At 44.9% G+C, this 24,523-nt stretch overlaps 1 protein-coding gene across 8 annotated transcripts in view; it reads left to right on the top strand.

The window, feature by feature from the left end:
• Positions 1-15,814, top strand: part of LOC113913164 (zinc finger protein 84) — a 55,671-nt gene extending 39,857 nt beyond the window's left edge. For 6 of the 8 annotated variants that reach the window (XM_035723875.1, XM_027577209.1, XM_027577207.1 and 3 more), the window contains 3 exons: positions 7,434-7,560; positions 8,387-8,482; positions 13,738-15,814. In XM_035723875.1, the coding sequence (XP_035579768.1) occupies positions 7,434-7,560; positions 8,387-8,482; positions 13,738-15,722 (2,208 nt within the window). In that variant the 3' untranslated portion in view covers positions 15,723-15,814. The remainder of the gene's footprint in view (positions 1-7,433; positions 7,561-8,386; positions 8,483-13,737) is intronic. The other 2 variants (XM_027577210.1, XM_027577211.1) reach the window with 2 other exon arrangements.
• The last annotated feature ends 8,709 nt before the right edge of the window (positions 15,815-24,523 follow it).

The following is a 24,523-nucleotide window of genomic DNA, read 5'->3' as shown; positions in this document are numbered from 1 at the left end:
TTAATTTTTAAGTATTTTTTTAAGATTTTATTTATTTGAGAGGGAGGGAGGGAGAGAGCACAAGCAGGGGGAGGGGCAGAGGCAGAAGCAGGCTCCTTACTGAGCAGGGATGTGGGGCTCGATCCCAGGACCCCGGGATATTGATCTGAGCCGAAGGCAGATGCTTAACTGACTGAGCCACTCAGGCGCCCCTAATTAATTTATTTTTAAAAAATTTTATTGGGTGCCTGGGTGGCTCAGGGTCCTGGGATCGAGCCCCGCATCGGCCTCCCTGCTCCGTCGGAAGCCTGCTTCTCCCTCTCCTGCTCCCCCTGCTTGTGTTCCCTCTCTCACTCTCTCTCTCTCTCTCCGTCAAATAAATAAATAAAATCTTAAAAAAAAGATTTTATTTATTTGAGAGAGAGAAAGCACAAGCAGGGGGAGGGGCAGAGGGAGAGGCAGACTCCCTGCTGGGATGTGGGGCTCGATCCCAGGACCCAGGACCATGACCCAAGCTGAAGGCAGACGCTGCACTGGCTGAGCCCCCACCCCGCCCCCTTGCCGTATCATACTGAATTTTGTTATCAAGGTTATGCTTGTATCAAAAAGTTTAGGGTTGTGTTCTTGCTTCCATATTCCATAGTTGTTTAGTAAAATAGGAATTATTTCTGCATTAAATGTCTACAAAATTAACTAGGAAAGCTGTTTTTTTGTGAGAAGACTTTTAAGTTAGAGATTCTATACTGTGGCTTCGCTCATTTTTAAGAGACGACCAGCTCATTAGTTTTGGTGCAGTATTCAAGAAGAATATCCATAGTTAACTAATTATCATTGTTTGTAGTATTTTAAAAATTTTCTTCGTATGCAGTCCTACCATCTGTGGCAGGTTTATCTCTTCCTTCCAATATTTGTACTTTTTCCTTGTATTATACTGGCCAGGACCTCCAGGAGACCTGTTGCCCCCTCCTCTCAGCCTGCCTTGTTTCTGTCTGGTGAATTCCAGTGCTCATTTATGACAGTGTCTGCCCTTAGCACCGACTCTGCAAGTTAAGGACACAGCCCCCAACAAGACCGCCCTCTCTTCCATTGCCAGATATGAGTTCTGGGGTTCCCAGGCCACCTGCATTTCTGACCAACTGGCTACAAATTTGGGGGCTTCCCATGATCCCTTCAGGTTTGCTGGAACAACTCACAGAACTTACAGAAGTGCTGTACATACAATTACAATTTGAGCGTAAATGACACAAATTGGAAGCAGCCAAGTGAACAGACACAGAATGAGGTCTGGGGGGGGGGTTGCGGAGGTGGACCTTCTGTGCTCTGTCCCCATGGAACCAGGACGTATCCCCCTTGTGGCACATATCTTTGTGCTTCCCAACCAGGAAGCTAACTTAAGGTTCTAACGTCCAGTTTTGTTTTTTTGTTTGTTTAGATTTTATTTATTTATTCGCGAGCTGGAACGGGGCTGGGGAGGGGCAGAGGCAGAGGAAGAAGCAGGCTCCCTGCTGACAGGGGGCCTGACGTGGGACTCGATCCCAGGACCCTGGGATCATGACCTGAGCCGAAGACAGACCCTTAACCCACTGAGCCACCCAGGCGCCCCTATACGGTTTTCATTGGGGATTCATTCTGTAGGTGTGATTTGTTGACTCACTGGCCATATGAGTGAACTCAGTCTCCAGCCCCCCTCCCCTTCCTTGACGTTGGACTCATATCAACACCAACCCTCTAATCAGGTGGTTGATCCTGACGAGCCGGTGCCCATCTAGAGGACCATCTAGGAGCCCACTAGGAGTCCCCTTTTTTTGTGAGAAGCATAAACTCCAGATGAGCCCATCATGAACTACGAAAACACTTATGTCCCTGGGGAAATAACGAGACTTTAACATTTTTAAGAGAAAGTGAGAGAGAGTGTGTGCATGTGTCCTCGGCAGGGGGAGGGGCGGAGGGAGAGAGAATCCTAAGCAGGCTCCATACTTAGTGAGGAACCTGACATGGGGCTTGCTTGACCTCATGACCCTGAGATCGTGTCCTGAGCTGAAAGCAAGAGTCGGAGGCTTTTAACCAACTGAGCCACTCCGGTGCCCTCAAATAACAAGGCTTTAAAAGCTCTGTCCTAGGAACCTGAGACAAAGACTGGACAAATTATTATACAGTGGGTTGCCATTAGGTACCTGTGCTGTTTAATTAGTTAAACATAAGTAAAATTAAATGGGGAACCCTCTTACAGTCTTGGTAGGAATGCAAACTGGTGCAGCCACCCTGGAGAACAGTATGGACGTTCCTCAAATAGTTAAAAATAGAACTATCTTATGATTCAGTAATTGCACTACTAGATATTTATCCAAAGGATACAAACAGGGGCGCCTGGGTGGCTCAGTTATTAAGCGTCTGCCTTCGGCTCAGGTCACGATCCCAGGGTCCTGGGATCGAGCCCCGCATCGGGCTCCCTGCTCAGTGGGGAGCCTGCTTCTCCCTCTCCCACTCCCCCTGCTTGTGTTCCCTCTCTTGCTGTGTCTCTCTCTGTCAAATAAATAAATAAATAATTAAAAAAAAAAAAAGGATACAAACATAGTGATTCGAAGGGGCACCTGCACCCTAATGTTTATAGCAGCAATGTCCACAATAGACAGACTATGGAAATAGGGAAATAGCCCAAGTGTCCATAGACTGATGAATGGATAAAGATGTGTGTGTACACAGACAGACAGACACACACACACACAGACACACACAGACACACACAGACACACACACACAGACACACACACACAGACACACTGGAATATTGCTCAGCCATCAAAAATGAAGTCTTGCCATTTGCAACCACGTGGATGGAACTAGGTGGTATTACGCTAAGCGAAATAAGTCAGAGGAAGACAATTACATGATGGCGCTCGCATGGAATTTAAGAAACGAAACAGATGAACATAGGGGAAGGGAAGGAAAAATGAGATAAAAACAGGAAGGCAAACCATAAGACTCTTTTTTTAATTAATTATTTTTTTAAAAATTTTTTTGAAGATTTATTTGACAGAGAGCACAAGCAGGGGGAGCAGCAGGCCGAGGGAGAAGCAGGCTCCCCGCGGAGCAGGGACCCCAGTGCGGGGCTCGATCCCAGGACCCTGGGACCATGACCTGAGCCGAAGGCAGACGCTGAACGACTGAGCCCCCCAGGCGCCCCCATAAGAGACCCTTAACTCTAGGGAACAAACGGTGGCTGGGGGGAGGTAGGTGGGTGGGTGGGCTAATATAATTGTGTCCTTGCTGCATTGTCTGGTAAAATTACACTTAACCATGGGCATGAAGGAGGGCACTTGATATAATGAGTGCCAGGTGTTACATGTAACGGATGAATCACTAAATTCTATTCCTGAAACTAATAATACAGTATATGCTAACTGAATTTAAATCAAAAATAAAATCCTTTCCTAGTCAGCTTTGAAGTATTCAGTAGATGTTTGTGGCTAATGGCTACCTTGTTGGATGGTGCAGATACAGAACATATAAGTCATCACAAAAAATTCTGTTGGACAGTGTCCTTCTTGTCCTCTGAGAGCGAGCATTCACAATTTCATCATTAAGTATGATGTAGCTGTAGATGTTTGTAGATTATGATTACAAGTTCTGTTACTAGTTTGTTGACAGTATTTTACAATGAAGACATTTTCATCATATGCCTTTTCCACATCTGTTGAAATAATGGTTTTTCTCCCTTATTCTGTTAACATGATTTATTGATTTCTGAATGCTAACCCCATCTTGCACTGCAGGTCACATTATGCTGTTTTTATACATGGCTTGATTCAATTTGCTAATTTTTTTTTTTTTAAGATTTTATTTATTTGACAGAGAGGGACACAGTGAGAGAGGGAACACAAGCAGGGGGAGTGGGGAGAGGGAGAAGCAGGCCTCCTGCAGAGCAGGGAACCTGATGTGGGACTCGATCCCAGGACCTTGGGATCATGACCTGAGCCGAAGGCAGACGCTTAATGACTGAGCCACCCAGGCGCCCCTAATTTGCTAATTTTTTGTTAGGAATTTTGATTCTGTTAGAGTTATTTGCCTGTGATGTTCATTTATTATGTTTTTGTTTGGTTTGGTCTGCTGGCCTTATACAGCGAGTCGAGAAGTTTGCACTCAGGAGGAATTTCTGTGAGGTTATTTTATTTATTCCTTAAATGATTGGAAGAATTTACCTCTGAAGCCACCTGGACTTGGAGTTTTCTTTGAAGGAAGGTTTTAAATTGTGGGGGTCAGTGTCTTTAACATTTACAGAATTAATTCAGACTTTTATCTTGTGTCATTTTCGAGTGCATTTGTTTGAATATTTATTTTACCTAAGTTGTCAAATACATTGGTAAATCTTTATTACTTTCATGTTATCCTTTTTAACAGCTTTTCTCAACTGTGACTTCAGTAGGGTCTACCCAGTTTACGTGTGTAAGTCTGATTTTTTCTGGTAATTTTATGTTGTGTTACTGTCATTCCAGCTTTAGAAGGTCTGGTTCATCCCAAGGGGACCTGGTGATTTTGCAGTCGGTCCCTGTTTCCACCCGCAGCGGAGGCAACCACTGGTTTCCTTACTCTCATTTCACATCAGTGGGTTTGTATAATGTGTGTCCTTCCGTGTCTGGCTTCTCTCATCAGTGTAGGGTTTTGAAGTCCATCCATATTTTGGCACATGTCAGAAATTCATTGTTTTTACTAGTGTTCCATTCTGTGGGTGTTCCCTGTCTGTTTACTCGTTCACCACTTGCTGGGCATCTGGATTATTCACACATCCCGGTGGTTGTAAGTCCTCTCGTGGGGCAATCGTGTACATGGTCCATATGAACGTAGGTTTTCCTTTCTCTTGGGAACATGCCTGAGCGTGTCCTTGCTGCGTTGTCTGGTAAAATTATACTTAACCTTTTTAAGAAACTGCCACAGTCCTGTAGTGTCAGAACCTTGTTATATCAGTTGTTCAGTTCCAGTTTCTCCACATCTTTGCCAACACTTGTTATCGTCTCTCTTGTTGATTATCAGCATGCTGGTGAGTGTCAAGTGGTTTCTCATTGTGGTCTTAATTTGCTTTTCCTTAATAACTAGTGATGTTGGTCACTGTTTCATTGCTTCTTATTAGCTATTCCTAAGTCTTCTTTGATAGAATGTATTAAAATAGTCTACCAATTTTTATTTTTATTTAAAAAATTTTTTAAAGTAGGCTCCGCGCCCAACGTGGAGCTTGAACGCTTGACCCTGAGATCAAGCATCATCTGCTCCACTGTCTGAGCCAGTCAGGCATGTGCTGCCTACTTTTTAACTGTTTGTTTTTTAGAAGAGGTTTTCCTTTAAGTTCTGAGTCTTTTTTTTTTTTTTTTTTTTTTATTAGAAATAGGATTTGCAAATTTTTCTTGTCTGTGGCTTACCATTTCATTTTTCAGTTGTGTGGTTTGAAGTACAACAGTGTTAAATTTTGTGTTGCTCCTTGGAAAGGGATGTGGAAACCACCACTGTCTGGGCCCTCTCCTCTTGTAGCCAGGTGGGCCTACTGAAGACCCAGCGGGAGATGCATAAACATACCTCAGAGAACGCAAGGGAAGATGACCATGTGTCATATTTGCAGGGATTCTTAACTCTTGTTCCCCTGAGTTACTGCTGGTGCTCTTTGCATTGGTTAACCCTTTCATAGCAGGTCTCTTACCCTGAAGGCTCTTGCGTTTTTTTCATAAGAGAAAATGTTCTTATTTCACAGTTATTTCTGATGAATATTTAAGTTGGCTACAAAATCTTTTCAGCACTTTTAAAATGTCCTACTTTCTTCTGGCCTGTATGCTTCTGAATAAGAAATTTGCAATCATTTGAACTGCTTTCCCTGTAAGTGATGTGACTTCTTTCTTTGTATTCTGTCTCAGTTTGATCGTGGCATGTTTGGTTGTGGCTTTCTGCATGTTTATCCAGTGGGAGGTTCACTGAGTTTCCTGAATCTGCCAACTTAACGCCTTTTGCCATGTTTGGGGAGTGTGTAGCTGTCATTTGTTTTGTCCGCCACATTCCTGCTTTTCTCTTCCTGGGACTTCCGGGACATACATTTGGTGTTGTCTGGCAGTGTCCTGAGCCCTGAGTGTCTGAAGCGCATTTTTAAGTCTTTTTTTCTCTCATTTGCTCAAAATGGGTCTTCAGGTTCGCTGGCTCTTAAAGTGTATGATGTGCTGTTTAGGTCAGACTTTGTATTTTCTGATGGTATTCTGGATTTTTTAGAGTGCATGTTTTCTGGTCCTCTCAGGAGGCTTTGGGACAGAAATCCATCATGACCTAAAATCCACAACCCTTTCTGAGACCTAGATTTGGTTATGTCACACCCATTCCATGAAATCATGGCTAGCTGTTGGCAACAAAAAAGTGTCTAGCTCAGGGGCGCCTGGTGGCTCAGTTGGTTGGACATCTGCTCTTGATTTCGGCTCAGGTCCTGATCTCAGGGTTGTGAGGTTGAGCCCCGTATCAGGCTCTGTGCTCAATGGGGAGTCGGCTTCAGATTCTCTCTCCCTCTGCCCATCCCCCCCAAGCTTGCTTGCTCTCAAATAAATCTTTAATTAAAAAAAGGAAAAGTGTCTAGTTCGTTTAACTACAGTCGGCCCTGCCTCCCATGTGGCCTTTAATCACTACCTTGCACCCTGTGATCTTGTCTAACTAAACTGTTTGCACCTCCTGAACTCTAGCAGTTTTGGGGTCTCATTGGAGCTATTGGCTCCCAGAATGTCTTTGCATCACCATTTTTGTGGAAAGCACTGCTAATTTCCTAAAACCCATCTCAAGCTTTACCTCTTGCAAAGAGCCTAAGCTGATGCTCAAATTGATCGCTTTTTTTTTGTTTAAAGATTTTATTTATTTAACAGAGACACAGCGAGAGAGGGAACACAAGCAGGGGGAGTGGGAGAGGGAGAAGCAGACTCCCCACTGAGCAGGGAACCCGACACGGGGCTCCATCCCAGGACCCTGGAACCATGACCTGAGCGGAAGGCAGACGCTCAACGACTGAGCCACCCAGGCGCCCCAAATTGATCGCTTTGACCCACATTGTGCCCTCCCTTCATTTCTGCCTCTGCTATTATAATAGCTTATTTTATGAATAGGTGTGTATGTTTGCAGCCCTCTGCAGGGCTGTGCAGCTTTTTAGGGTGTTGTTTTGCTATATTTCTTTTGGTACCACTTTTCTGGTGCCAGAGTTGAGGTTCAGTACATATTTTGTTGGTGGCTCAGAAGATTTAATTGCCAATTCCAGTTGTCAGGTATTGTATGAATGGAGGGATGGAAGAGTGCATCGTGGCACTTTGTCCCAGAGACGTAATGCGGAGGAGACCGTCGTCATTCCCCGTAACTTGATGTGACGAGAACGGTGTGCTCAGGCTCCAGTCCCCTCCCGTATCACATAGTGACTGTTGCTTCAGATTCACCGGCCTGTGCTCTTACAGGACACATTCTCGTTTGAAGATTTATCTGTGGACTTCACCCAAAAGGAATGGCAGCTCTTGGACCCCAGTCAGAAGGACTTGTACAAGGATGTCATGTTGGAGAACTATAGCAGCCTCGTGTCACTGGGTAAGGCAGCTTCCCGAGGACCACCTGTGGGGCCCAGCACCTTACTGTTTGAGTTGCTGAGAGCTCTGTGGCTTCTGAAATCTCTAATGGTTTTGGACCTGAATTTAGGGGATTGAAAGTTCCCTGCACTATGACAGTAGGGAAGCCGTCTACATCTCACCCTCCAATAATGAAGACTTATTTTCATTGTGCAGCTCTGAAACTTATCAGGATGGTGGCGTTGGTAGCAATAGTGGTCAGCACCTAATGCAAGGAACTTACTGTATTTCACATACTGTTCACATGTGGACTTATTTACAGAGCAGTTTTGTATGGCAGGTTTAAGTAACTTTCCCAAGGACTGACAGCTGGTAAATGAAAGGGCCTGGATTTGAACCCAGGCAGACTGGCTCCAGAGCCTCTGAAGAGTGTAATGGTTTTGGATTTGGATTATAGAAGTCAAAGATTTTGATTTTTTATTTACATTTTGTTTATTTATTTGACACAGAAAGAGATAGCAAGAGAGGGAACACAAGCAGGGGGAGTGGGAGAGGGAGAAGCAGGCTCCCCACTGAGCAGGGAGCCCGATGCGGGGCTCGATCCCAGGACCCTGGGATCATGACCTGAGCCGAAGGCAGACGCTTAACGACTGAGCCACCCAGGTACCTCAGAAGTCAAAGATTTTTAGACCCCAGTAGCCACCAGGGAGACTGTTGCCTTTGAGAATTACTCCGTTGATACACCAGTGAGTAGCTTCACTGTCCCCCTGATGCCAGACCTTGCTCATTCTTCAGAGGCCCTAAAGCCCAAGCAGTCGGGGCCATGGCTTTTGTTTTCCCCTGAACAGGGTACGAAGTTATGAAACCTGATGTCATCTTCAAGTTGGAGCAAGGAGAAGAGCCGTGGATTGGAGATGGAGAAGTTCCAAGTTCAGATCGTCCAGGTGGGTGTGAGAACCAGCCAGATGCGGGAGGCAGAAAGTCAGTCTCAGCTGGTCAGTGGGTTGACTTCTGTGAATTGTGCTTTGCTTTGGAGAGCTCTCTTTAAGATCTGTAAACCTTTAGTGGTGATTCAGAACAGGTGACATGAACTACTCAAATAAGTCACATTTAGATGTGGCTTCTTTGCTTGTAACTTAAAGCAAAATATTTACAGCTTGTCTAGGCCATGAATTATTCCCTTTCAAGTCTGGGACTTTGACTTCTTGTTTGGTATTCTGACATGTTTAATCTCCTTCTGTCCTCTCTTCACTTCTGCTTGTACCTTCGGGAGGTTTCCTTTGCCCTCGTTTGGGCGTCTGATGCCCAGAGAAGTGCCCTGTGGAGCAGAAAAGGAAGTCCTCCCTTATTCCTCCCAAACAGTGGTCCTTTTCCTCCTTTTGTAAGATTGGCTTCTGCTGTACTTTACCTGTAGATTAGACCCCTTGGAGTGTATTGAATGTTCTCTCTTGCATTCTTATTATTGAAGTCTCTTGCCCTTTGGAAACTATCTTTTTTTTTTTTAAAAGATTTTATTTATTTATTTGAGAGAGAGAGCGCACGAGAGGGAAGAGGGTCAGAGGGAGAAGCAGACTCCCCATGGAGCAGGGAGCCCGATGCGGGACTCGATCCTGGTACTCCAGGATCATGACCCGAGCCGAAGGCAGTCTGCTCAACCAACTGAACCACCCAGGTGCCCCTGGAAACTATCTTTTTAACTTAATTTCTCAAGTCACACTTAAAACTAGGCTTGATGGGTCTAGAGTCTTACCTTTTATAAGTGTTCTCAAATAATACCTTGTATTTCAGTTCCTAAAGCAGCCAGCTCTCTGATCTGTCATACATCCTTACTCATCTGTGTGACACTGACTTCAGGTTCCCTTGGAAGCAGACCCTGAGATACGTATCTGAGTGCCAAGAATTTACTGTACTGGGAGAAAGAGCAGTGAGGTGGGGGTGGAGAGGGAATGGCGGTGTGCATGTTGGAAGGGGTGCTGACCCATGGCGGCTGCTGGGAGCCCCTGTGGGGCCAGGAAGCTGGTCACCTGCTAACTCCCATCTCTCAGGGTGTGAGCATTGCCCTGGGGGTGTTAACTCTCCAGAATGTCCAGAATCCCTGCATACAGACCAGGCATGCCATGTGTGGCTTAAGGATTGTTTTGGGCAGAGAGATGTGGGTGCCTGGGGTAGGTCCCACAGTCTGCCCAGGGCGTCCCTGTAAGTGTAGCTGAGGTAGCAGAGCATCTGTGGCCTCTTCCTCTGGGACCCACAGTCTGAGTCTGTGTAGGCCGTCAGCTGTTTACCCTTTCCCCCCACTTCATGGTCAACGCCATTTAAACGTTTCTCTGTGTTTTCACATGTAATATTTATTCTCTGCATCTGAATGTTTGATTGTGCTTTATCTTATCCTTTCTGCATAAGCTCTGTTTTCGCTGCATTCATACTCACAGAATGTTCCTTGACTCTTCCAGCTAAATTTTGCTCACTTTTTTTTGGAAGTCCCATCCCAGACCTGATCACAGTGTATGTAATGTTCTTTAGTTGGTTGGTTCCCTGAGCTGTGTGCACACATAAACACAAGGTTTATAGTTTACATCCACTTATGTGTCAGACAATATTTATGCAATAAGCCCATTGTTTTAATTCAGGTGTTTTTAGCCAGGTGTGCCTTAGATTACCTGGGCATTTTTTTTCCCTAGCAATAAGCATTATGGATGCATTATCGGCAAAATTGATTTAGTAGAGTGGTGTGTATGTAGTTTTAAAATGGAATATTCTAGAACTGGAGTTTGTAGTTTGAGAAACCTCTTGTGATTTTTATGTGCCCCTCATTCATTGATAGCATCCACTTGAGTGACGACTAAAGATGATTAAAAATAAAAGACCTAGAAAACACCTTACAGAAACGTAGAAATTAGTGAAGAAGTTAAGACATTTGTGGGGCGCCTGGGTGGCTCAGTCTGTTAAGCACCTGCCTTAGGCTCAGGTCATGATCCTGGGTCCTGGGATCAAGTCCTGCATTGGGCTCCTTGGCTGGGCAGGGAGCCTGCTTCTCCCTCTGCCTCTGCTGCTCCCCCCTGCTTGTGCTCTCTCTCTCTGGCAAATAAATAAATAAAATCTGTAAAAAAAAAAGTTAAGACATCTGCATTTAGGTTTTTTTTTTTTAATTCAGGATTTAAATATTGGACATTTATGCCTCACTGCAACATAGTCAAAGTTACCTAAACAAGGTCTGTGTGTCAGGGTCCTCAAGACCACCACATTCGGAGAGTCGCTAGGAGGACTCAGGGTATCGTTGTCCATATGGCTAAGACTTATTACAGTGACCTAATGACAGCTTCCTCACCAGGGAAAGGGCAAAGCAGAGTCTGGAGGAATCCGGGTGCAGGTTTCCTGTGCTGCTCCCTCCGTGAGGGTCACCCCAGCAACAAAAATGCAGTAATGTGTGTAGTGTTTCTGCCCAGGGAAGCTCACTGAAGACCCAGCACCCGGGGACCTTGCCTGGCCACAGCAGCATTGCAGACTGCCAGGACAGCAGGTGCTCAGCACACACCACCTTGCTGGCACACAGTCCAGGCACAGGTTGCCCCTCTTTCTCAGCTGGGAGTGGTGGCAACACTGTAGAAACCAAGCTCCAAATGGCAGCCAAGGGCTACCTTGCAGTTGTGTGTCATAGAAAGTTGAAGAGGTAGTGATGTCTCTTACTCTTCAGGTATTGTGCTGGGTGGTGTGGGTACAATAGTGAGCATTAGAGATCAGTTCCCTGCCAACACAGTGCTTACTTTCTCATGGGAGGGTAAAACTAATCAAGTTGGCAGATAACCAGGGTAAAGCCCAGACCCTGAAAGTTCTATTATAGAAATAAATGAGGTAGATGATAATAGGGTAGAGAGTTTGTGGCTCTGCTCATGCTGTCATAACAAGATCACACAGATGGGTAAACAGCAGCAAGCCATTCGCACAGTTGTGGAGGCTGGAAGTCCAAGGTCAAGGTGCCCGCGTGATTGGGTTCTAATGAGCGCCGTCTTCCTGGTTTGTGGACAGCTGCCTTGTAGCTTTGCTGCCACATGGCTTTTCTTTGTGCAGGGAGTGGGGGGTGGCGAGTCCTCCTCTGGTGTTTCTAATAGGGATACTAATCCTTTTGGATCAGGGCCCCACCCTTATGATCTCATTTAACCTTAATTCCGTTGAGATTCCATTTCCAAATACAGCCACGCTGAAGATTAGGGCTTCAACATAGAGTTTTGGGGGCGGGCAGGTAGGGGGGACGCATAAACATTCAGTCCACAATATGGTCACATGGAGAAGCCAGTTCTAGACATGAAGACCAAAGTAAGTGAGCTATGTGAATTGGGGGAAAGTCTTCCCTAAATGAATGACAGATATGAATGTATTAGGTCAGGAAGGGGCTTGGTGACCTCAGGAAAACGGAGAGGAAGCCTTTGCGTCTGGGGCTTAGTGTGCCAGGGAAATAGAGGCTGGACTGTGTGCGAGACCTAGGTCATACATGGACTTGTAAGCAGTAGGCAGGTGGTTAGACTGATTCCAGTAATTTTAAATAAAAATAGTTATCTGATTTACACTTTTTTAAAAAAGATTTATTTATTTGAGAGGGAGCACGTGTGAGTAGGGGAAAGGGCAGAGGAGTTGGAGAGGGAGAGCGCGGAGCCCTGTGTGGGGCTCAGTCCCACGACCCTGAGATCATGACCTGAGCCGAAACCAGGAGTTGGACACTTGGCCAACTGAGCCACCCAGGAGCCCCCTGATTTACATTTTTAGAAGTTTGACCTAACTGCATTGTGGAAAATATAATGGGAAGCAGGGAAACCAGGTGGAAGGCTATTTCGCTGAGCTAATGAGATAGATTGAAGTACAGCCCGGAAGAGTGGTGGAGAGAGTTGGGGTATCTGGGAGATACCACAAGTGACCAAACATAAAGCAGTCCCATTTTGCTAGTGGGAAAAAAGTAAAAATTTCCAAATGTGTATTTAGTCTAACAATGTAATATTTAAAGTAATGCAAAGTTGTAAGTTTAATTTACAAATATTTCATTTTCTGCTCTCACATCTCCCATTACTACTTTATTCAGGCTCTTAATCTCCATCTCAAAGCTAATGTTTCTGTACTGGACTCTGATTTTAACTGCCAGACCTCTTTTTCCCTCATCCCCTATCTTAGGGTATTTTCAGTGAAAGAACATACGGATCTGGGGCGTGGGGGGCTCAGTCGTTGGGCGTCGGCCTTCGGTTTGGGTCATGGTCCCAGGTCCTGGGATCGAGCCCCGCCTTGGGCTCCCTGCTCCACGGGAGCCTGCTTCTCCCTCTGCCTCTGCCGCTCCCCCTGCTCGTGTTCCCTCTCTTGCTGTGTCTCTCTCTGTCGAATAAATAAATAAAATCTCAAACAAACATACGGATCTTAAGGTTTTGTGCCTGAACAGGTTAAATGAAAGATGATGTGTTCCATGAAGTGGCTTTCATGGTAATAATGTTGAAAATGTGCTTGGAAAGTTCAAACTCCCAGAAAATTTAAAAATGGGGAAAAGTTCACAAACGATTCCTCATTCTTCAAGCTTGAAATGGCTTCAGTAGTTCCTCTGTCAAACCTGTTAATTTTCTGTCTTCTTCTTCCCATTAGAATGTAAACTTTGCAAGGTCAGGGGCTGACTGTCTCCTGTCCCCAGTGCCTCGCACACTCAGTCAGGGTGGAGGAAATCCACTCCTCAGAATATTGGATCAGTTCTTCTTCCACCCTCCTTTCTTTGTTCCTCTTTGGTCTTGATGAATTTTTTACATTTTATAAACCTAGATTTGACAACAACCAGAGGTGACTTAATATACTGCCTGTGTCTTATTCCTATTTATAGCATTTTCTTTTCTTTTTTTCCCCCAAATACCCAGAGGATAGATCTTATACTTGGGACTGAGAGACAAAGCATTCATCCCCGCAAAGAGCATTGCTGGTTTTGTATTCTGTAAACACAACCGTAGAAGAGGCGCCTGGGGGGCTCAGTCAGTTGAGCGTCCAACTCTTGCTTTCAGCTCAGGTCATGATCTCAGGGTCATAGGATTGAGCCCTGTGTTTGGGCTCCACACTCCTCAGGGGGTTTGCTTTTCTCTCCCTCTGCCCCTCCTGCTTTTGTGCACGCTCGCTCCCTCTCTAAAATAGGTAAGTCTTAAAAACATAACCATGGAAGCATTCACAGGGTTTTCTTTCTTTATAGAACAAGTCTTGCAAGTAGATGGTCACATGACATGGCACCAGGATAACCAAGAGAAGCTTAGAAATATGAAACAAGATCATGAATGTGATACTTTTGGAAAAAAATTCAATCTGAGCATAAACTTTGTTCCTTTAAGGAAATCAAACAGTGAAGATGACGTAGATGGATTACTTTTAAAACATCACTTAGATTTACTTATTCCAAAAGCAGATTACGGAAAAGCGGAACCACACGGCTTAAGTGTATTTGATAAATTGTTTCTCCATACCAAGCCTGAGGAAACTAATACTTGGTTAAAATACTATGACTATGATAAATATGATAAAATTAGCTCTAAGAAGTCACAGATTATCATATATCATAGAACTCGTTTAGGGGAGAAACTCTATGAATGTAGTGAATGTAGGAAACGCTTCAGTAAGAAATCAAGTCTCATTAAGCATCAGAGCAGACATATAAGAGAGATCGCCTATGGCTGTGGTAAGTGTGGCAAAACCTTTCCCCAGAAGTCACAGTTTATTACTCATCACAGAACTCATACAGGAGAGAAGCCTTATAATTGTGGCCAGTGCGGGAAAGCCTTCTCCCAAAAATCGCAGCTCACATCCCATCAGAGAACACACACAGGAGAGAAACCGTATGAATGTGGTGAATGTGGGAAAGCCTTCTCCCGGAAGTCACATCTCATCTCGCATTGGAGGACACACACAGGTGAAAAACCCTACGGGTGCAATGAATGTGGGAGGGCCTTTAGTGAGAAGTCAAATCTTATTAATCATCAGAGAATTCATACCGGAGAGAAACCTTTTGAATGCAGAGAATGTGGGAAAGCTTTCAGTAGGAAGTCACAACTTGTTACCCATCACAGGACTCACACAGGAACAAAACCCTATGGATGTAGTGATTGTAGAAAAGCCTTCTTTGAGAAATCAGAGCTCATTAGACATCAGACCATTCATACAGGAGAGAAGCCCTACGAATGCAGTGAATGTCGGAAAGCCTTCAGAGAGCGCTCGAGTCTCATTAACCACCAGAGAACTCACACAGGAGAGAAGCCTCATGTGTGCATTCAGTGCGGGAAAGCCTTCTCCCAGAAGTCACATCTCATATCCCATCAGATGACACACACAGGAGAGAAACCCTTCGTATGCAGTAAATGTGGGAAAGCCTTCAGCAGGAAATCTCAGCTTGTTAGACATCAGAGAACTCACACAGGAGAAAAGCCCTATGAATGCAGTGAGTGTGGGAAGGCTTTCAGTGAAAAATTGAGCCTTACTAATCATCAGAGAATTCATACAGGAGAAAAACCCTACGTGTGCAGCGAGTGTGGGAAGGCCTTTTGTCAGAAGTCACATCTCATATCCCATCAGAGGACTCACACAGGAGAGAAACCCTATGAATGCACTGAATGTGGGAAAGCCTTTGGTGAGAAGTCAAGTCTTGCAACTCACCAGAGAACTCATACAGGAGAAAAACCATACGGTTGTAGGGATTGTGAAAAAGCCTTTTCTCAGAAGTCACAGCTGAATACTCACCAGAGAATCCACACAGGAGAGAAACCTTACGAATGCAGTCTTTGTAGGAAAGCTTTCTTTGAGAAATCGGAGCTAATTAGACATCAAAGAACTCACACAGGAGAAAAACCATACGAATGCACCGAGTGTGGGAAAGCCTTCAGGGAGAAGTCAAGCCTCATCAATCATCAGAGAACACACACAGGCGAGAAACCCTTTGAGTGCAGTGTGTGTGGTAAAGCCTTTTCTCGGAAATCACACCTCATACCACATCAGAGGACACACACTGGGGAGAAGCCCTACGGCTGCAGCGAATGTAGGAAGGCCTTTTCTCAGAAGTCACAGCTTGTTAATCACCAGAGAATTCACACGGGAGAGAAGCCCTACCAGTGCCACGAATGTGGGAAAGCCTTCTCCCAAAAGTCACAGCTCATTAATCACCAGAGAACTCATACAGTGAAGAAGTCCTAGGAATGGAGTCAATACTGGTCTTTGAGATCTCACTGTTTGTACTTCAGAAAACACGGTTAGGGTAAACCTTTCCGATAAATAGTTGCATCACACTGTATGTCCGTCTGGGTAATCTTTTAGGGTATGAACTCTGAGGTTATGTAGGGAGAGCTTTCAGCAGGTTAACCTGTTCATGGAAGAACCCTGAGAGTAGAATGAACCTGTGGGATGCAATGGATTTCAGAACTTGTCAGACATAAAGTGGGAAATGAACAGCAACGAGGAGTACAGTAAACATCAGAAAGCCTTGCAGAGGTCACACCTCATTTGCTGGTGGAAATATCCCCACTGGGGTAAACCCTAGTCCAGTAAATGAGGAAAAACCCCATGAACGCAGCAAGTAATGTCATATTTTCGTCAAGAAGTCACAGCTCGTTGTGCATTAAGAAAATACTCTCAGGAATGAAGTTCAGTGAAAATGCTAAATATGGGACAATCTTCAGCAGGTAATCCAACCGTATTGTATTTTGGGGGAGTTCATATCGTGGGTAAAACTAACAATTTAAAGACCTTGGAAACATGTGCCCCTAGAAATAAGGCTATAAAGGGAAGCCATACATTTTTTTATAGACGGGGTTATCAAAAATGCCCAATTCTAATGGTTGATATGTTCACTCTGAAGAATGAAGTTTTAAAAATATGTGAATAAATTGAGTCATTGAAACATCAAAATAAGACATTTCTCAGTGGTATTTATGGCTTATTTTCCTGTGTCACACAGTGTGTCTCATATTTTGGAATCACATATGCTAATTAATTACAAGCATGAAATGCACATACCATACCTGGTGGTGCCTCTGATGTCAGGACACACCATGTGCTGCTGGTTTTTGTGTTTCAATGATACAGTAAAAATGGCAACTAAAACAGCACATCTTACTGCGAAATACGCAGCTTAAGTGATAGCATCACATCCTTTTTCCTTACGGCTTGTTGGCATATAAAAGGGGTCTGTTGTTCCTGACCTTTCTCTTCAGTTACAAAAGCCAACATTCTGCAACCTGAGAGAAACAATTTAAATAGAACCTGGTTAATAAGTATTCAAAGGCAGGAACCACAACCCAGCAATAGTGACTCAAAAGAAAGCAGGTATGTGAACTCGTCACTCAGCACTCAGGCTAAATGGCAGTCGTGCTGTGCAAAGTCTTGTTCCCATTCGGCTTGGTGCCTTTGTGCTTCAAGTAGGGCATGTATGTTACTTCACTCTGACAAAATACCATGATGCTGTGTGCTCTTATGTTTTTGGCATTTCTTAAGATATCTTGTAAAAAAAAAAAAAACTAGATGGAGAAGCCAATTTAAGAGTCACTGTTCAGAAAATGTAAAATACAGATTTTTGTGGTGAGAAATATATTTTTGGTGTATTCAGGGAAGCCTGTTTTGCCTTCCTGCGAATTTCTGTGACTACTGGATAGGTGTTAGGATTTAGGATTTTTGTTGTTGCATCATTTGAAATATTATGTGTTTCACCTTTTGTCCCCAGTTGCATCCTCGACGTAGAGACTCCCGCTGTGAACTCTTCATGATGAGTAGGGTTTGCTCTGGCAGTGCATGAACCACCCTTTAGCGTAGGTAGAACTTTGCAGTGATCTTTACAGTGTTGCTTGACAAAGTCAACAGTATTCTGTGTATGATGGTGAAATTCAGAAAAGTCCAACCCTGACCTTGTTACCAGACTCGGAAAGATCATGACTTCTCTCATACACAAGTTGCTTTTATCAGTACGGTGTATTGCACCTTTGATTTTAGCAGTATTTTTTTCCCTTTAGTTACCAATTTTAACATTGTTGAAAAATTGGGACTTAAAGAGTAATTTTCTAAACCACTGCACCAGGTTAAAAAGTATCTGAGTTCCCAAATTTGTATTCATATTCAAATGTATGGACTTCCTACTCTTCTCCCTAATACCTGAACTTGATTTTTATCAACTTCATTTCTAAGAGAATAGTGACGGGGTGATTCTTTGTAGATTTTCCCATTTTTAAATTTTCATCTATCATGATTCTCTTCCCTAGTCCCAGAGATTGATTCATTAGTTCTTGGATTGAGTTTGGAGTCTGTTGTATAAAAGTGACCTAAGTTTGCTCACTTCAATTCTAGATTATCCCATTTACTATTAAGTAGTTAAACCCAGTGCTTTCCTCACTAAATAATAGAACTTTGGCACTAGCCCATTGGTCTAATACTCAAGAGCAGGTTTTTTCCCTGAGTGCCAGGTAGCAGTCCTCGGGAGGGCTAAATGCTTGCAGCAGAGGTCTCATTTATCAGAATACCTTACGTGGAGGCCCAGCTATGTTGTGTAGAACTCACTAGGGACTCTTTCTGAAGTCACAAGAGGGCTTTGATTCTGAAGTTAGATATTTCTAGTGTTTGTCTTTCAAATCACCTTGGTAAACCACAAAACACGTGTAACCCCACGTTTCCTTTCACAAATCCCACATCAGGAAGAAAACAGGTTTTAAAGTTAAGAGGGATTTACGTGCAGCTCCCTGGAGCACAATAGGTTATGTTGGTTGAATGGTAAGGAACCCGGGTGGAAGGAGCAGCCCCTCTCCTCTCTCCACCGAGGTTAGCCCACTGGCCTGGAGACAGTCCTGCAGAGGATAATTCCTATTGTATTCCTTCTACTAAGTGTGAATTTTGGGACCTGCCCCAGGAGTGCCTTCTGTTCAGCCTTTATTTGTGGGCTTTGGTAATGAGACAAAGTTATCTCTGTGTGGATCCCTGGATATTTTAATTTCAAGATCAGCCCTTGTAGAGCCTGGGTGAAAGAAACCCAAAGAATATCTGATTTATTCAGCAATACCTGTATCAAGTAGCAGAATATGGATCAGCAGGCATTTGGAATCTACACTTGAGGCCTCCCTCGTTGGTTGCTTATTCCAGCAGAATATGCTCAGGTTGTTGATTTCACCGAACTCCTGAGTCTGCAAATACTGTACCAACAAGCTGGCCTGGCCCAAGTGTGGATGAGCTCACCCCACCATGACCCTCATCCATATTCCACAGTTAGTAGTTATTTTAAGATGCAATTCTGATTATGCGCTTCTCTGTTGAAAAACCACGTGGCTAATTGTGGACTTAAAGTGTACTGTCCTCACCGTAGATGAGGACTTCTATACGAATCCAGCCTATCCGTCATTTCTGAATATCTTTCTTCCTACACAATACTTTTTTGGCCTCCTTGAACTACTTGCAGTTCCTTGAGGTTGCTACAGTTTAATGCTTTTCCCGACTTTCTGTCCCTGAAATGCCCGTGCTCCTTGTTAATGCCTGTCCACACTTCATGGACATGCACACGTGTTTGTCACTGATAATATAACCATCACATGTCTTCCATTAGAAAGCTTTTGGAAAGCTGGGACTACCTTCTTTGTATAGTTTTAGAACTGAAGCTGTAACATCGAAGCGTGGGTGCTCTCGGTGGCCCCCCCACCACGTGGGGAAGCATCGTCTATGGAAAGAACAAGAATGAAGCCATGGACAATCACGCTCCAGGATCTGGATCTGCTGCTTCTGGTCTCGATGTCCTGGTTCACCGCTGCCCTCTGCCCTTTTCATGCCTGATTGTTGCATTCTTCTGTGAGATATCCCAAACATCCTTGTAATAAATTCTCATGTTTGCTTTGGCTCGTTCAGGTTGTGTTTGTTACTTAAAACCCAAATATTCCTCACAGAGGAGGTCAGGCTGTATCATGACTTGGATTCTGGAAGTGGACCCTGACAAGTTTGGAATGCAAGATGCTCTTAGAGGATCAGCAGCTGTGAGGTGGAGGGAGGGTAAACAGCGGAGGGTGGGTCAGAGGAAGAAGGCTGCACAGAAGTGGTGGAGACCCTGGCCACGCCAGTTGGGAGCTCTGAAGCAAGTGCTGCTCAGGAGTGACTCGTATGGGGCCCCAATGGTCAGGTCTCTGCAGCCCTGAGGTGTTTTCACCAGAGAAGGGGATCATCCCATGTCAGGCAGTGTTGTTTGTTTGTTTTTTAGCTGAGACTAACTCCACAAAGGCCAGCCACTGGAGGCAGCCTGCTGACCACTCTCCCTGCCCCTGGGCAGCAAGTCCTTCCTTGGAGGGGGTCGGGCAGCCCGTCTCTGTCACCACAGTCCAGCCCTTCCACTGCTGAGCCCCATTTTCCCAGCATTGGGTCTGTCTGAGGAGAGATTGAGGAAACAGGTCACTAGGACCGACGGGTCCCCACTGGTGGTGGTCTCTCTCACCGGGGAGCCATTCTGGGGCCTCTGCTGGCTTTGGTGGCTCACCTCCTTCCTGAGGGGTGTGAGCCATAGTTAACATGCCCTCCCGTGACCCAAGTCGATGGTAAATGCAAGAAGCACCTAGGTGCATCACCTGAATCCATTCATTCCTCCTCATCCTGTTGTGTAAGTAACCCTACCCCCTTGTGATGCATCAGGAACCCCGACAAAAAGAGTGACTCCTGACCTGCTGGCTCCTGGCCAAGAGGAGCACAATGCCCACACTCTACCTGTAGCTTGCAATCAAGTAGAAAATTTGCTCTGTCTCCTGGTGAAAAGTGTGTTCCCTTTGGGGATCAAGACCTGTAACCCTGCAGAGCCCAGAGCTGTGGGTATGGGAAGCACCAGGTGCCCTGGAGGTATACATTGGTAATGGTGGTGGTGGTATGCAGACCCGTGTCTTCTGCTTTGGGGACACAGCACCACAAAAGGTCTTCTCAAGCTCATAAGCTGCATTTGGAAGGATGGCACCCTGTCCCTACAGAATATTGCTTCTGAGCTCGGCATTAGCTGTAGCTGGACCCTCATGAGGCCATTCCAGCTTTCGATGGAAGGTGAGTTATGTAATAAATCCAGTGTACCCTTTTGTTCTGGGCATATTCTTGCACCCCTTTTGCTGCAGAGTGGTTCCTTCTGGTCTCATACAGTGTATGGGGGAATCCCATACTGTTCAATCATTTTGTAAGCCTTTTTTTTTTTTTTTTTAAGATTTTTATTTGGGGAAGACAGAGCAAGCACAAGCAGGGGGAGTGGCAGAGGGAGAAGCAGGCTCCTTGCCGAGCAGGGAGCTCAATGCAGGACTCGATCCCAGGACCCTGGGATCATGACCTGAGCTGAAGGCAGATGCTTCACCAACTGAGCCACCGAGGAGCCCCTGTTTTGTCAGCCTTTGGATAGTGGTGCTGGCTGAGGTACTGTGGGCAGAAAAGAAAACCCCTACCTGGATTGTGTTTTTTCCTGTGAGATTGGTGGCCTTTTCAGGCCAAAATTGTCAACTTGACACCAAGTGCCATTTAGTCTCCTCAGGGAATGGTGCTGTACTGGGGGCTCAGCCCTGGTTCTCTTGGACATTCACTAATGGCAGTAGCCAAATCAACCCTGTGAGATTCTGTGCTATTGGACAGATTGGCACTCGGCAATTTGGATTAACCCTTGCACTGGATGCCTGGTCTTTGGCTAAGGGTCACCATAGTAGGGAAGGCAAGATGGAAGTCTCTGAAACTTACTCCCCAGATAGGATAGTACATAAAAAAAATACTGCCCTTGGGGGAGGAGTATAGGAGGGGGTGGCAGAGGTTAGTGCTATTCTAAAAGACCTAAAGGATACATTGGCAGGGTTCCTATCACACCGCTATCTACTTTAGTAGCTCGGGCTTTTTAGAAGCCCGGCAAAGCATACAGACTACACTGACTACAAACTACAGACAAGTTCAACCAAGTAATAGTCCTGCTTGCGGACCTGGCACTGTTTTCTCAAGTTTTTTTTTTCTTTTTAAGACTGTATTTATTTGACAGAGACACAGCGAGAGAGGGAACACGAGCAGGGGGAGTGGGAGAGGGAGAAGCAGGCTTCCCGCGGAGCAGGGAGCCCGATGCGGGGCTCGATCCCAGGACCCTGGGACCATGACCTGAGCCGAAGGCAGACGCCTAATGATCGAGCCACCAGGCGCCCCCGGCACTGTTTTCTAAAGCAGATTGATGTGCCCTCAGGTACATAGGGTACAGACTTTGATTTGACAAATGCATTCTTTTTATCGCGCTCAGGGAAAGAGATCAGAAGATGTCTGTGTTAACACGGAGCGGACCACATTATACCTTCACAGTTCGCCCCAGGGCTGCCGTAACAGTCTGAAGAGGTCCAGACTATCTGGACATAGTCTGGTAACAGTGCAATTGTGCTCATCCAGCAGGATGACGGAGAGGTGGCTAGCACGCTGGAGACCCTGACACCCCAGGTACATTCCAGGGAGAGGTGACAAGCCCTGAGAAGTTGAGCAGCTTACTGTAGAAGATAGCATGTGACTCACATTGCTTTATATATATTATTCAGGAAGTTTTGGTAGGCTGTTTTTCTAGTAATTTATATCTACTGACATCAAATCATAGATACTATCTTTGGATCTCTTCTGTATCTGTAGTTACACTGAATTTTTCATTTGTATTTATTTGTGAATTCTCTTTTATTCTCATTCCATCTTGGCAAAAATTTGCCTATTTGTTAGCTTTTACAATGAACAAGATTTTGATTTTGTTGAACCATCAGTATCTTTGTTTCTGATTAGTTTATTATCTGAAATCTTGGACTTGACAGAGGCCCACACAAAGATAGGATGTCAGAAACTCCTTGGCATAATATATGGATTTAAGGAAATATGACGATACAGGTTTGTTATGAGTAATCCACTCACCAGTTCCCCCAATCTTGACCCCAAGAGGGGTATTGAGAAATTAGTGGGTAAGAGGAGCACCAGAATCCTGTAAAAATGTGCTTATTGTTGTGCTAGGGGCCAAGGGTGCCCCAAAGTGAGGTTCCTGATATCAAAGGAGACTCTAGGGTTCTGTGATGGAACAGGTTTAGTAGCAGAATTTAATTTTGAGAGACAAGATGGCAGGGTTACTGTGATAGGCTCAAGGTCAGGATGGTAATCAGAATTGCTGTCCCTGCAGGCAACTTTGTAAGTGGCTAATTGATCCTGGGGTCTAAAGGGCCAAAATAGATGGACAGCCTATGAAAATCTTAACTCTATAATCAAAAATGTAGAAGCTGGATATCCTTAAGGATAGACCCAATAATTGGGTCACAAGACGTACTGTAAAACTGGGGAATCATCAATAGGCCATTTTACCATCTGTCAGGCTGACTCCTTCTGTGTAACGAAGTAATATTAACACTTGTGGTCTTAACCATGACTATGACCCCATTATTATACTTTCTTTGCTTCAAAATGGCCCACTGGACCTGAAGCTAGCCAGTATGCAGAAGATGAGTCACACTGCCCATTGCTTTCTCTGATTCTTCTAGGTATTAATGAGATATAAAAATCAACCTGCTTTATGTCCATTACCAAAGTGCAGAGTTCAACGTAGTTACCTTTTCCTCAGACTTCCTTGTCCCTGATGTTTGCTTTGTACCTGTCAGCATCCTAACAACCAGCCAAGTGAGTTATCCATGGTTTCAGCCATCCCTCCATCTAAGTAAATTCCTCAGTGCATTTCTTTATAGCTTTGACCACTGGGAAGGTTTCTTTCCCCTGGAAACCCTTCAGGGTCTCCACAAAATGAGGGGCTAATGTGTACCAGTAGTTCTTTCCAGATGATACTTGATGCATCTGTGAATTATTTCTTCTGCTGGGCTTTATGCACTTTCCAGGGCCTGATACCTGATACCAAATGAATCATTCTACGATACAGTGAATTCAGCAGCCATCAATGAACCTGATATCACATCTAACACCAGTTACAAAATCACATGGTGAAGTGTGCAGGCTCTGTGAGGGCCCTGTGGTGTATAAGACTCTGCTTGTCAAGAATAGTTTTCTGTCACAGAAATTGGGGCTTTGCTACAGAACCCCAGAGATCTTTGCAACTATAACTCCAGACAGCATCCTTCTCTGCCTTGGATGCTTCTCATACAGACCTTCTGCACATTTTAAGTTCAGCTGCAGGACGCCTCACACCCATCCCGTGCCCACCGCAGAGCCCTCTTGCTCTAGGTGCCACTCAAAATCAGAAGGTTTACAAACTACCCAAGTGTGTTCCATGCTGCCTTCCAACTTCAAAGAGGCCCACCAAGCACTGTACCTTGGTGTGGTGTGGAGTGTGCATTTTAATAACTTGCCCTTTTTTTCTTCAAAGATTTTTATTTATTTGAGAGAGAGAATGAAAGAGAGAGAAAGCGTGCGCTCACATGGGGGGGGGTGTCAGAGGGAGAAACAGACTCGCTGCTGAGCGGGGAGCCTGATGCGGGACTGGAGCCCAATGCGAGACTTGATCCAGGGACTTTAGGATCATGACCTGAGCTAAAGGCAGTCGTTTAACCAACTGAGCCACCCAGGCGCCCCCATCTTGCCCTTTACTTTAAAGCCTTTACCTGGCTTTTGTCAGTTCACTGAACTTCTAAAAATGGCATTTACGTCAGGCCTCTAAGTCCTTATGAACTTTACCTGGCACCTTCTGGCCTGTGTCATCAGGGCATGGCGGGTATTTGCTACTTCTTATACAACAGTTCTATCTGTCCACCAGGCCAGCCTCTCTCTGATCAATTGCTGCCTTCTGTGGTGTTAGGCATGCTAAGTCTATCCATTTTTTAAAAAGATTTTATTTATTTATTTGACACAGAGAGTTAGCGAGAACAGGAACACAAGCAGGGGGAGTGGGAGATGGAGAAGCAGGCTTCCCGCCAAGCAGGGAGCCCGAAGAGGGGCTTGATCCCAGGACCCTGGGACCATAACCTGAGCGGAAGGCAGACGCTTAACGACTGAGCCACCCAGGCGCCCCATAGTCTATCCAT

This window comes from Zalophus californianus, chromosome 14 (assembly GCF_009762305.2).
Source record: "Zalophus californianus isolate mZalCal1 chromosome 14, mZalCal1.pri.v2, whole genome shotgun sequence".
Lineage (NCBI taxonomy): Eukaryota > Metazoa > Chordata > Mammalia > Carnivora > Otariidae > Zalophus > Zalophus californianus.
Note: the sequence above shows the minus strand (reverse complement) of the source record. Positions and strands in the feature narration are given on the sequence as shown.